The 13,295-nt window shown below is 43.5% G+C and overlaps 1 protein-coding gene across 2 annotated transcripts in view; it reads left to right on the top strand.

Moving 5' to 3' along the window:
* GCN1 (GCN1 activator of EIF2AK4) overlaps window positions 1–13,295 on the top strand; it is a 38,159-nt gene that overhangs the window by 16,055 nt on the left and 8,809 nt on the right. For both annotated transcript variants that reach the window (XM_058851425.1, XM_058851423.1), the window contains exons 26-48: window positions 239–420; window positions 689–769; window positions 1,234–1,377; window positions 2,042–2,169; window positions 2,360–2,549; window positions 2,965–3,035; window positions 3,785–3,950; window positions 4,896–5,090; window positions 5,264–5,510; window positions 5,978–6,099; window positions 6,408–6,522; window positions 6,977–7,156; window positions 7,494–7,714; window positions 8,394–8,462; window positions 8,591–8,729; window positions 8,838–9,034; window positions 9,397–9,539; window positions 10,339–10,456; window positions 10,617–10,832; window positions 11,175–11,339; window positions 11,749–11,910; window positions 12,385–12,477; window positions 12,724–12,867. In XM_058851425.1, the coding sequence (XP_058707408.1) occupies window positions 239–420; window positions 689–769; window positions 1,234–1,377; window positions 2,042–2,169; window positions 2,360–2,549; window positions 2,965–3,035; window positions 3,785–3,950; window positions 4,896–5,090; window positions 5,264–5,510; window positions 5,978–6,099; window positions 6,408–6,522; window positions 6,977–7,156; window positions 7,494–7,714; window positions 8,394–8,462; window positions 8,591–8,729; window positions 8,838–9,034; window positions 9,397–9,539; window positions 10,339–10,456; window positions 10,617–10,832; window positions 11,175–11,339; window positions 11,749–11,910; window positions 12,385–12,477; window positions 12,724–12,867 (3,488 nt within the window). The remainder of the gene's footprint in view (window positions 1–238; window positions 421–688; window positions 770–1,233; window positions 1,378–2,041; window positions 2,170–2,359; window positions 2,550–2,964; window positions 3,036–3,784; window positions 3,951–4,895; window positions 5,091–5,263; window positions 5,511–5,977; window positions 6,100–6,407; window positions 6,523–6,976; window positions 7,157–7,493; window positions 7,715–8,393; window positions 8,463–8,590; window positions 8,730–8,837; window positions 9,035–9,396; window positions 9,540–10,338; window positions 10,457–10,616; window positions 10,833–11,174; window positions 11,340–11,748; window positions 11,911–12,384; window positions 12,478–12,723; window positions 12,868–13,295) is intronic.

Raw genomic sequence — 13,295 nt, 5'->3', positions numbered from 1 at the left:
GATCATCAAGTCCTACCCTTAACCTAACACTGAAATGCTAAAAGTCACTGTTAGAGCTACACTGTTGGTGCTGTTAAGTGGCAAATGCTTAGGTTTACTCAGCATCTTTGTGCATGAGGCTGAAGCTTGGCCCTATTTATAATGAACTACTCAAGTGTACATTTTATACCAGTCAGTATTATCAACCAAGTCATGGGAGGATCAGCTGCATTCACAGGATGGTTTTTACTTTTCACAGGTGCTGCCCCATTATCAGCTCCAGCATTTTCCTTAGTCTTTCCTCTCCTGAAGACAGTTATGACTGAGACACCCCATAACAGCGAAGACAAGGAGGAGTTCTTGGTCAAGATTCTGCAGATTCTTACAGTCCATGCTCAGCTGAGATCATCAGGAGATGGCCAGTCTTTGTTGGTGGATGAGGTGAGAGCTGTGGGGTCAGATGACCTCCTTCAGATGAACCATGAGATAAAACAGCTGATGTGTAAACTGGACAAAGCAGATGAATTCTCCAAGTTAGAGTTAACTGTATATAGGATTGTTTTCCGCTGTGGGTTTTGGTACCTGTCCAGCCCTAGGTTTTGAGTGGGATTTTTTAAGGAGTGTCATACATAGGCATGGCACTTCGAAATCACAAGGTAAAAGTCTTTTTCCTTTCTCTCCCTGCCCTTTTCTCCCCTCAACCTTTCAGAAAGGCCCAGAGTTGCTGCCCCGCAGGGACATGCTGGTTCTGCTGACCCGGGTGATAGGAACAGGTTCTCCACGGTTACAGGTGAGTGCTCAGCTTCATAACCACAGTCAGGATTCTCCGAGTTTCATCAGCATCTAAATGAGGGAAATGTACCAACTGGTTTAAGTCTGTGATGCTGGTGTTGATACAGTCCCAGTTTTCTTCTCTGCTTATGTTATTCTTGGATTAAAATGTCTGCATCTTTTTTTTCTGTGGGTTTTATTGCACCAAATATATTCTTCAGTCTTCCAGAGGTGACATTTTTTCTTTCTCTAAGGCCTTGCTCTGCCAGATACGCTCAGTAGTCTCTCCTCTGAGTGTTTGTTGTAAGGGATGAGGTGGCAGAAAGGTCAATAATATAAAGCAAAGAGTTGGGCTGTACTTGTCACGTCTTGGTTTTGTCACTGCTCTTGGGGAATTTCTTCTGCTGTGACAGCCCTCAGCGCTTGCTTTGACAGCAGTTCATGGTGCAGTGGAATCTGTGACACTTGCTGGTGCTGTTGTAGGTGTTGGCCTCGGAGGCGCTGACAGCGCTGTGCGCAAGCAGCAGCGGTGAGGATGGCTGCGCCTACGCCGAGCAGGAGGAGATTGATGTGCTCCTGCAGGCCCTGCAGTCTCCTTGCATGCACGTTCGAGATGCAGCTCTCAGGGTAGGTGGGAATCATTCAGGGTCACACCAAATTCCTTAAGTTTTTGGGAGGTGAATCTTCTCCAACACTTATGCAGAGAGACTTCAGCTTTGGTGCCAGGCTTTGGGCAGTGTGTCAGAGGCAAGTCTGAAGAATAATGCTCCAAGTCATGCTCTTTGTGTTGGATTTATCTGCAAAAAGGAGTACTCTGGGTTTATCCACACCTTGGTTTCCTTAAAGAGGTATAATTAGGACTACTTAACACCTTCTGTTTACAATTGGATAGAGCTTAGTCTTAAAGAGAGAAGCTGTCAAAAAAATCCTGTCTGTACTAGGCCTTGTTATTGGAAAGCTTCAGGTTTAGTCACTTCTGAGAACACAGAAAGAAAAACCTCAAGAAGGGTGGTTGGTGTTCTTTGCTGTGAAACAAATTCGAGTTTAGCCCACCTGAGCTGTCTTGTCTGTACTTAGAAGCAGAATAGACCATAGTCACCAGAGCCTCTCTGCAACCTGCCTGTGTTCTTGAGTCCCACCATCTCACCATGGGCAGTGTAAGGCACAAGTAAACATGAATTTTGACATTTCCAACCACTGAGAGCTTGACTTGCCAAAAGTTTTAAATGTTTTAAAGCATCTGTTTCTAAAAACCAGATCCTTGCACTGATTTTCCTGTTAACTAATTCAGGGACTGATGGAACTACAAATGGTTCTACCAACCCCAGACAGTGATGAGAAGAATGGACTGAACCTGTTGCGTCGCCTCTGGGTAGTCAAGTTTGATGTTGAAGATGAGATTCAGAAGCTGGCAGAGAGGTAAGGATTCTTCTTTGTTGATTGGGTTTTAGGGGGACCTCTTCTCTGCCCACAGCACGGAGCTGCACTCAGGGGTTTTGCCCCACACCTGGAGGACAGCTGGAGGGCAGCTGGAGGTCACTCCACTTGTACATGTAGCAATGGCTGCTTTGCTGAAGGGTGACCCATCACCTCTGTGTGTGTGCTGCAGGCTGTGGGAGTCCATGGGCCTGGAGCTGCAGCCTGACCTGTGTTCCCTGCTCATCAAAGATGTCATCTACCATGAAGAGGCAGTGAGACAGGCAGGGGCTGAGGCTCTTTCCAGAGCTGTAGCTCAGTACCGAAGGCAAGCAGCAGAGGTCATGAGCAAGCTCACAGAGATCTACCAGGAGAAGCTCTATGTAAGTACTCTTGCCCTCAGGGGTTGACAGACATGAGCTGCTGCTTTATTTTGTGTCAGTCACTTTTCCTTTTGTCTGTCCTGAAGATGTGCATTGAATCTACTGTTGTCCTGTTTGAGCTTAGCACAGACAGTTCAGACAGTGTCTTGAACTTCATGTTATCAGCCACTAATGGCACCATTGGACAGGTGGGAGGGGTGCCTTAGGTGATACAGAAAGGCTGTGGTAGGGCAGTGTCAGTTGAAGTGATTTTGACCCAAAACTTGCTTTCTGTTTGTTTTTCTACCTTGCTTTTCTGCTAGTGGTATCATAAGTCTGTGCAGTATTATCAAATGGTATTGCAGGTATGGTTGACAAATTCCTTGCGTGCCTATCCTTGGAAAAGGCATTTTAATGAAATATTTTCTCTTTTCAGAGGCCACCTCCAGTTTTGGATGCTTTGGGACGAGTGATATCTGAATCACCTCCTGACCAGTGGGAAGCAAGGTACAGTCATATTCAGCTTGATCTCATCACTTCCTGTGTATCCAAATGAAATGTTTTTGATTTTTATTTAGAAGAAGAAATTACAGGCAGTTGTATTGACTTGCTGTTTTCATGTGTCCTTCTGGTAGAGAGTATTTGTGCCCCTCAAGCAAACTGAGGGCAGGTAGAACTCCGTCAAAATATTAGATACTGTCATCTCTATGTCCTGATAAAAACCCAGTCCTTCCCTCTCAGACTTGTCTGATTTTTGTCTTAGCTTACCATGTTCCCACCTCTGTATGGGCCATTGATTGTTTCAAGAGCAGCAGTGCAGGCCTTAATGAACTGGCCAAATTCCAGTTTGGATAATTACTTTCTGTTTACTTGTATGTTCTGTACAGGTTTAATTGGAGATCATCTTGTTTGGTACTTGTCTTGAGCTAATCTGTCCTTTAATGCTGAGGTACCTTGTAAAGCTGCTGCATTTCAGCAGTAGTTGAAGTGATCCTGATGTCTAAGTTGGCTCAAGTATCCCTAAAGCTTAATTGAGATAAAAGCTATTATATGGCTGAGGGATTGTTGTCCTTGTGGGAGACTGCAGCATGGAGTTATGTAATGAAATGCACAGCGGTTGGACACTCTGAGGCACTTTGTTTCCATAATGGTTCTTGCTCTCAGTTTCTGTAATTGCTGCTGATAGCAAATGTGATTGTGAGCTCTCAATTCTGTGAGAAGTCAGTAAGCTCACAGGCTCATCACCTTCTTCACAGGTGTGGCATAGCACTGGCCCTTAACAAGCTCTCAGAGCATCTGGACAGTTCTCAGGTGAAGCCCCTCTTCCAGTTTTTTGTGCCGGATGCTCTGAATGATCGCAGTCCTGAGGTCAGGAAGTGCATGTTGGATGCAGCTCTTTCAACACTCAACACTCATGGCAAAGTAAGTCTGAATGTTTCTGTCTTTACCAGTGGAAAAAAGGTGTAGATATGGATATGTAGATACTGTGTTGTAGATTTTTAAATTTTTTAAATTTATATTAATTTCTGAGAGGTTGCCGTTACTTGTAATAGCTGAAGACTTTCATTTAGGAATTTTTGTGTTCAGAGTTGTTCTGTTAGTGTCTAGTGTTGACCAAGTGTGGTTTATCCCTGTCATTGCTACAAAATGTAATATCCCTGGATCAACTGGAGTTAAAATGTTATAAAACTAGAATAATGAAAGTAAAATCAGACCAGGGATCTTTTAATTCTGTGAAGATGAGAAATCCTTTTCAGGCTTCATGCAAAAGCAAAACATGAAACCTTGCTGATTGTTGGCTTAATTAAACTTAAAACATTGAGGAACTGAGGACCATCCTTCTCCCTGCCAGCTCTTCCCCAGCAGTGTCAGATGGGGAATGTGTGCAGTGTGTGAATTGCTCAGCTTCTCATTTCCTCATATGTGCCAGTCACCTCTGGACAGATACCTGTACTCTTTAGTTTAGCCCAAGACAGTTGGGTATTTTCATATCATTCATTCTTTCATCGTGTTTCTTATAAAAGAGTGTGAAGTTCGTTTGATGTTTCTGCTCTCCCTTGGCAAATGGGGCAAACAGAGGAGCAGGCACTGATGTTCAGGCCTGGGAGCTTGTGTTGCTTCTGGCAGAACATCATGCTGGCAGGCTTGGGGATTCTAGTTTTGAAGAGCTAATTTCTCTCTAGCAGGAAATATTTGTTGCCTGTTGTGATGGTACAAGGTTTTATGTGATGTGACACATGAAATGAACTGTAAATACAGTGTGATTGTTCAGTTGTTGGCTCAGAGAAGAACAAACAAGTCCACTGAGCATAGCAAATCTCATTCTGAGTGGACTCTAGTGGCAAGTTCTGTGGTTTTGTTTTTCAGGACAATGTTAACTCTCTCTTGCCAGTGTTTGAAGAATTCCTGAAAAATGCTCCTAATGATGCCAGTTATGATGCTGTCAGGCAAAGTGTGGTCATTCTGATGGGGTCACTGGCAAAACATCTGGACAAGAGTGACCCTAAAGTGAAACCAATTGTTGGCAAACTGATAGCAGCCTTGTCCACCCCATCTCAGCAGGTAGGTGCTTTTGGGAGTTTTCAGGTTCCACACAGAGGCAGGTTAACACCAGGATACTGTTAAGGATGGCAGAGAGATGAAAAATGGTGACAGAGGTGTTTTACTTGGGGTGCATTCTAGGGGGAATTTATGTTAGTAATGACTGTTTTGTGATCTGGTGGATTGTTTTACAGGTTCAAGAGTCAGTGGCAAGCTGTTTACCACCTCTAGTGCCTGCAATTAAGGAGGATGCAGGAGGAATGATCCAGAAGCTGATGCAGCTGCTGTTGGAGTCTGATAAGTATGCTGAGCGCAAAGGTGCAGCCTATGGTCTGGCAGGCCTGGTGAAAGGCCTGGGCATCCTCTCTCTCAAGCAGCAGGAGATGATGACCACACTGACCGATGCTATCCAGGACAAGAAGAACTTCCGCCGGCGGGAGGGTAAGGGACAGGAGCTTTTCCCTCCAGATACTTAGCTCTTCTCTTGTACCTACTACCACTGTGGTCAGGTGAAGTTCCTGCACCCTTGTGTTTGGTTGAGCTACATTTATTTTACTAAAGTTTGGCAAGAAAGAAATGGGAAGTATCTCTTGTGAGGCTGTTGGTTGTGTATAGTGTCCCAAAACTGCTCGATTCACATTGTGATGGAAGAAGGATTTCTGGTCCTAGACTATATGGGTGTGCCCCCCACTTCTCCTGCCTCCAAAGGCAGGTGTTGCTGGGGGAGAGCTCCTTTTCTGAGGCCACAAATCCCTACTACAGCACAAGCCACAAGGGCAAGAAAGCAAGAGACTTTAGCTGTGAGACTGGAGTGTTTTTGGAACAATATTTAGCAAATTATATCTTCTTTTCCCATCCTCCTTAAATGAAGTTGTATTTTCCTCTGATTGTCCTTCTTGGGTTTTTAGGGGCTCTCTTTGCCTTCGAGATGCTCTGCAGTATGCTTGGGAAGCTATTTGAGCCCTATGTGGTTCATGTGCTGCCTCACCTGCTGCTTTGTTTTGGAGATGGGAACCAGTATGTGCGAGAGGTAAGGTGCCTTAAATTTCTGCTGTCACAGTGTTAAAAAACCTAGATGGAGTGGATATGAATATGAATCCTGTTTGTAATGAGGCAAATAGAGAAGGTGACCTATCCCTTGAGATACCACTAATAACAGTTTGATCTTCTCAGTAACTGAAAGCATCTGATTTTGTTGGTCATTAATTGGGAGCTACTTAGCCCAGCTGCATCATTGTACTGAGACACTATTTACATGAAGGCTTTGTTCCCAGAGAGTCTCAGAGGAAGGAAAACAGTGTTGTGTCACAGTTTATAAGTGTTCTCTTCTCCTTGGAGGCTGCAGATGACTGTGCCAAAGCTGTAATGAGCAATCTGAGTACTCATGGAGTGAAGCTGGTTTTGCCATCACTTCTTGCAGCCCTAGAAGAGGAATCTTGGAGAACTAAAGCTGGTATGGACCAATATGTGCCTCATATGATTGAGAGTGACCCACAGCTCCCTTTGCTGTCATCCCCCTTGTGTATTCCTTCATCCCTACTCATGGCCATGATTGTATATTGTCTTATATTGAACTTCTCCAGCTTTTTACAGCTGAGTTCCCTGACACATTTGAGTAACCTTTTTCCCCACTGCATATTCAAGGGACAGTTTGTATCCTGTCTCTTTAGTCGTACTTCAGAACCTGGAATTTTCTTAACACATTCCTTTTCCCTCGTACAAAGCAAAAGTATTTTTTGGTGTCTTTAGGTGGCATAGAGTGACTTAATGCATTTCAGCCTTTCTTTGTTTTTTCTGACTGGTAGATTTGAGTTTGAAATAAATGTGATTATCATCTCATGTCAGTTCTTAATACTGTGTTTTGTCCTTTCTTTCATCTTTTTTTTCTTGGTGTACTTTGTTCACAGGGTCAGTGGAACTGCTGGGGGCTATGGCATACTGTGCTCCCAAACAACTCTCTTCCTGTTTACCCAACATTGTGCCCAAACTCACTGAAGTGTTGACAGATTCCCATGTGAAGGTGCAGAATGCAGGGCAGCAGGCTCTCAGGCAGATTGGGTCTGTCATCAGGAATCCAGAGATCCTGGGTAAGACCTGTCTGTGGATCTGTAATGTCCTGATGTTACTGTGGTTTATAATAGCAAGGTTTAGGTTAATGGTATTTAGGATTAAATGCAAATTTATATAGAAATTAAATTAATCCTACAGAAGTACAACATGAAAGCTTGATAGCAGCTGTTTCCAGGCTTTTTAAATGTTCCTGTCCATTTTTTCAATTGATGTTAATAGAGTTTCCCCGATCCTTGTGCTGCTCGTTGCTTTGGAAGGACATAAAATATCCCATGAGAGCACACCAGCTCATCCTGACATGACTTTGGTTTATGTACAAATAAAGTCTTTTCTCTCCTTTTTAAAAATATACAGCAATTGCTCCAGTTCTGTTGGATGCTCTCACTGACCCCTCCAGGAAGACTCAGAAGTGTTTGCAGACTCTGTTGGATACCAAATTTGTCCATTTCATTGATGCTCCATCCTTAGCACTGATCATGCCAATTGTTCAGAGAGCTTTCCAGGATCGTTCCACAGACACCAGGAAAATGGCTGCCCAGATCATTGGGAACATGTACTCCCTGACTGACCAGAAGGTAGAGTGCTAAAAATGCCCTCTAACTGTATTTTAATTGATTACTGGGACAGGCACTAGAGAAAATTTATATGGCTTGGAGATTTTGCTGTTAAGGTAGAAAATACTAGAATCTATGCAGCTTCTTAATTAAATGTATGTAAATAAGCAGATGACTATAAGGATAGTGACAGTTCTCAGATCCTTAAGACTGTCAGCTTTGGTCATCTAGCTATTATCCGTTTATCCCTGCAAAAAGGTCTTGTAATTTTTACCATGTAAGAAATGCCTGAACAAACAAACAGGTGAAACACAGATCAGCTGCTAACAAACGGGTCCAGGATTTGTTTGAAAAGTATTTGTAGGACCTGACTCTAGGCTGAAGATCTGTGTTTAATTTTTGTGCTGATAATCTCTACATTTAAACCTTGTGTAAATGTTAAGAGCGTTGGATTTTCCTAAGACACAAACTGCTGTGAGGGTTGTGAGTGAGCATTAAAAAGGTTTTGAGTGATCTGCACAGAACTGGTGTTTCTTGGACTTCCAGAATAGTTTACTATGCTTGTTTGCAGTATTGTGAGAGGAACTAATTAAACTCTCAGGATGTTAGCTGATTATAAGGGGTGAATGTCCTTTACATGAAGATGACTGTTTTCTCTCATTTTGAATCTGATTCTGACTTTTTGGGCTCTTTGTTTTAGGATCTGGCTCCATACCTACCCAGTGTGACCCCTGGACTGAAGGCCTCTCTGTTGGATCCTGTACCTGAAGTAAGTCTTTTGTACAAACACAGTTTGTCTTTCAGTGCATTAGGTTAAACATTGTCCTAATCAGCCTGGCACATCTGTAGCACCTTTGACTGGACATTTTGCAGATCTGTGTTTCTCTTGTCTGTTAGGTGCGCACAGTGTCTGCCAAGGCCCTGGGGGCCATGGTGAAGGGTATGGGAGAGTCCTGCTTTGAGGATTTGTTGCCGTGGCTGATGGAGACACTGACATATGAGCAGAGCTCAGTGGATCGCTCTGGTGCTGCTCAAGGTGGGGACAGCTGTGTGTGAGCACTGAGCTCAGGTTTTCTCATATTAAATCAGATTAGCTGCTTGTTTCTTGTGTGTATCAGCTCTGTTCCCTGCCTTTTTCCTCCAGGTCTGGCTGAAGTTATGGCTGGTTTGGGGGTAGAAAAGCTGGAGAAACTTATGCCAGAGATTGTAGCGACTGCCAGTAAAGTGGATATTGCTCCACATGTACGAGATGGTTATATCATGATGTTCAACTACCTGCCAATTACCTTTGGAGACAAGTTCACTCCCTATGTTGGTCCCATCATTCCTTGTATCCTTAAGGTATGTAGCGAAATGGAAGAATTTTATTTACCGGAGAATAAAAAGAAGCCTCCAGAGCATTTTAACTATCATTTTCAGTAATTGTGGGATATGCAGAGACTTGTCTAGTTTGGTTGGACTACCAGAAAAAAAAGAAAGGGAATTTAAATTATAAATTATTTCTTCTAAGTTACTGGCTTGCTGTCTTTTACATGTGATCACTAGTCATTTTTTTAAGTCATCCCGGTGCTTTCACAACAACTCTGTAGTTCACTTGGTTTTCATGGTGGAGAGAGAAAACATTGGTATGTTTTCCTCCTGTTGCTTTCGTGTATTGTGCTGAAAGGCCGAGTTTTCAGAGCCCCTTTTGTGCCTGTGTGCAGGCCCTGGCAGACGAGAACGAGTTTGTGCGGGACACGGCGCTGCGTGCGGGGCAGCGAATCATCAGCATGTACGCCGAGACTGCCATTGCTCTGCTCCTGCCACAGCTGGAGGATGGGCTCTTTGATGACTTGTGGAGGATAAGGTAAGGCAGAACCAGCTTAGCCACAAACGTTTCCCTTCCATGCTTGAAAAACTGGTGTGATTTAGGTGCTGTGTTGCTCCTCAAAAGAAATGCAGAGAACTCCTGTGAAGCAAAAACAAGTGTCTCTTTTTGCTTGATTTGAGTATGATGCCTTACAGCACTTGAGTCTGCAAAGCCCTACCAGGCTGGATCAGGTTTTTTACTACCTGCAGAGTATTCATGCTGGATTATTAATTTTGGCAGTGACTCTGAAATGCACTTCCAAGGCAGTTGATGTGGCAATATTTAGCCCTTGTATACTGCTTTTCATTTCTCCAAATGCCAAGCAAGTTACTGTTCTCCTGTGTATGAAAACGCAAAAACAGGCCAATATTCCTGTGTATGAAAATGCACAGTGGAGCACTCACAGCCAATAGCAGTTGCCCAAAAATTAGCTTCACTAAATGATTTGTGCCAGCTGAGTGCTGCTAAGTACTCTTACCCCAGGTGAATGTTGTTTGTATTAGATGCAGGCGATGTCTTGTTCCTTTTCAGAGTCAAGGCTAATCTTGGATTCATTGCTTTGATTGAAAATTCTCTCAGCCCTTCCAGTTTGGAACTCATTCCTTCCCTTTCTCTTTATCATGCTGCTTTCAGCCATGTTGGCAGACTGATGTTACACATCAGCCCTTGCAGCATTTCAGTGCAGACCCAGCTGTGCTTCACATTCAGCTCTGCTCTGTAGCTGACAGCCTGTCAGAACTGGACAGGTACTGCCTGAGCGCCCTGTTTGTAACACTTGACTTGCTCCTGTTGCCAGGTTCAGCTCAGTTCAGCTCCTTGGAGATCTTCTATTCCATATCTCAGGAGTTACTGGAAAAATGACCACAGAAACTGCCTCAGAGGATGACAACTTTGGAACAGCCCAGTCAAACAAGGTAAAGCTGTTCCTGCCTGTTGTGCCTTTATTTGTTCAAATTCTCCTGTTTTAAATCACCATGGACAGCCTGCTGGAAAGACATTTTGAATAATCATGTATTCTGTTCTTTTTATAGATTTCAGGGGCAGATAATAGATTTCTGTGCTATTTCTTTCCAGGCTATCATTAATGCTCTGGGAGTGGAGAGGAGGAACAGGGTGCTGGCGGGGCTGTACATGGGCCGCTCGGACACGCAGCTGGTGGTGCGCCAGGCCTCCTTACATGTCTGGAAAATCGTTGTCTCAAACACTCCTCGGACACTGCGGGAAATCCTGCCAACACTCTTTGGGCTTCTGCTGAAATTCCTGGCCAGTACTTGTGCAGATAAGCGAACGGTGAGGAATTGAGTTGTGCCTTCCTGATCCTGCAGGTGACTGTAGAAAATAACTTCTGAGGAGTTATATCCTGAGGATAATTCTCTATAAGACATTCCAAAGCTGTCATCAGTTTAACTGTTCTGAGCATGAGCATGTCTGAGTTCCCCATTTGCTGAAGGAAACTGTGATTGTAATGACAGTAAAATTATTTTTCAATGGTTATTTGTAAAACTGTTTCGATTCCTACTGCTCTGTCTGCACTGTGGACAACAGTATACGATCAGAAGTGAGTGTTTGCTCACAGTTCACCTTCTAAAGTTTTATAGAAAAGGAAAATAATTCATATGTTTTTGGGGACAGGTTGCAGCACGGACATTAGGAGACCTTGTCCGAAAGTTAGGGGAGAAGATCCTTCCTGAAATCATTCCTATCCTGGAAGATGGACTGAGATCAGATAAGAGCGATGAGAGGCAAGGAGTCTGCATCGGTTTGAGCGAGATCATGAAATCAACCAGCAGGGATGCGGTGAGTCACGTGTGCCAGGCGAAATTCCCATTTTCCTAGGTACTGATGTTATGATGCAGATATTGCACTTGAGACAGAAAAATACAGCTAGTGCTGGACTTGTTCTGTGGTCTGAAGTCAGGGTTTGTAACTAACACTGAGTTGCTGCTCAGGAAAATTGAATGAATTTGTATCAATCGATAAATTTAAACATTGTCTTTTATGAGATATAATACTAGAAAACTTCCACTAGGTAGCCTTAGAGCACTGCAACTATTTGTGCTGATGGAGCCTGCTTTTCATCCAATATTATTCCAAGCAAACTGCAGTTAGTTTCAGTTGTGCAAATTCTGCATTTGTCGCTACTTTACTGAGATACACATTTCTGTTGTGCTTTACATGTTCTGTAATTTTATCTCTTCATCTACAGGTACTGCTTTTCTCCGAGTCTCTGGTTCCTACAGTTAGAAAAGCACTGTGTGACCCTCTGGAAGAAGTTAGAGAGGCTGCTGCCAAAACATTTGAACAGCTGCACTCAACAATTGGCCATCAGGCTCTTGAAGACATCCTGCCCTTCTTGCTGAAGCAGCTGGTGAGCATTGCTCAGCATTAGTCAACAACCTGATTAATTATGTTGTGGGACAAGTTTTGAATAATTAACTTAGAGGAGGAGGATTGTATAATGGCAGACCTTCCATGGAATGGCACAGTATTTTGTCTCCTCCTGGAGTCATCCTAACCAGTGGTAGGGAAGATCTTGTGGCTTAAGCCTAGGCCTCGGAATTGCTACACCTGGCTCTGTGATGGAATTGCCATTGTCACCCAATGTCACCCAAGTGGCATGTTTGGCCACCATGCCTGAAATGGAAAATCTTTCTGATGTGACAGAAAACATCTGTCACATCAGATGGGGTTTGCTAGGTACTATGAGAATATAAGAACATTTTTGAGTAGAAGGACTTGGTTTTGCTTTTATGATGACATGGAAAATTGTCCCTTGAAACAGGGCTTAGCTTGGTGTGTCACAGGTCATTTCTCAGGTTTGTCTCTTTCTCTTTCCCTGTAGGATAATGAAGAGACAGCTGACTTTGCTGTGGATGGTCTTAAACAAGTTATGGCTGTCAAGAGCCGTGTGGTGCTGCCTTACTTGGTGCCAAAGGTACAGCGGGAAACAAATTTTAAACTTTCTATCTGTGCTGTTTCCTGTGCTTGCTGCCAGTTTTCTTTGGACCAGTATGGCAAAAGGGAGAGCACAGACTGACATTTTCTTGTGATTTTATGCTCAAAACATTGTTACTTGGCTTGTGACGCATAAATATTTCATGTTGAAGAGAAAGTGAGACTCCCTCTGAAAAAAACTTTTCTGCTTTTCTCAATTTTTTGGTGTTATTTTTTGTTTTTGTAGTTGACTACCCCTCCAGTGAACACCCGGGTGCTGGCTTTCCTCTCCTCAGTGGCAGGGGACGCTCTGACACGGCATTTGAGTGTCATCCTGCCTGCCATGATGTCTGCACTCAAAGAGAAGCTGGGCACCAGTGAAGAGCAATTGGCAAGTAGCACAGCTCAGCTCTTTGTTGTGACAGGTTGCCTGAAGATAGTGCACCAGGTTTACTTCCCAGCCCAGAATCTGTGTTCTCTAGATTCACAGATTGCATGTTTAATTCAGTCCATTAGCTTCTCCAGGATGAGTCTTTTTGCCTGGTGGCATATTGTGAGTCAAAAAACGTATGCTTTCCAAATCTATTTGTATCCATTTAAAAGTCTCCTTGGCCTGTTACAAGATAAAATTCTCAGTTTACTTATTCATGGAGAACTGCCAGAAAGTCTAGTTAACTTTGTGTTTATTCTTGGTGTAGAAGACTGAGAGATTAAAGGGCTGCAGGGAGGAAATCTCCTGTTTTGCATGCTGCACTCCTCCCGTACTGCTTTCCAAAACAGCTGGTGTTTGGACTCCAGAGAACATCTTGGAGTTGTGAC

This window comes from Poecile atricapillus, chromosome 16 (genome assembly GCF_030490865.1).
Source record: "Poecile atricapillus isolate bPoeAtr1 chromosome 16, bPoeAtr1.hap1, whole genome shotgun sequence".
NCBI lineage: Eukaryota > Metazoa > Chordata > Aves > Passeriformes > Paridae > Poecile > Poecile atricapillus.
The sequence above is the reverse complement of the archived record's forward strand: the minus strand, read 5'-3'. Positions and strand labels throughout refer to the sequence as shown.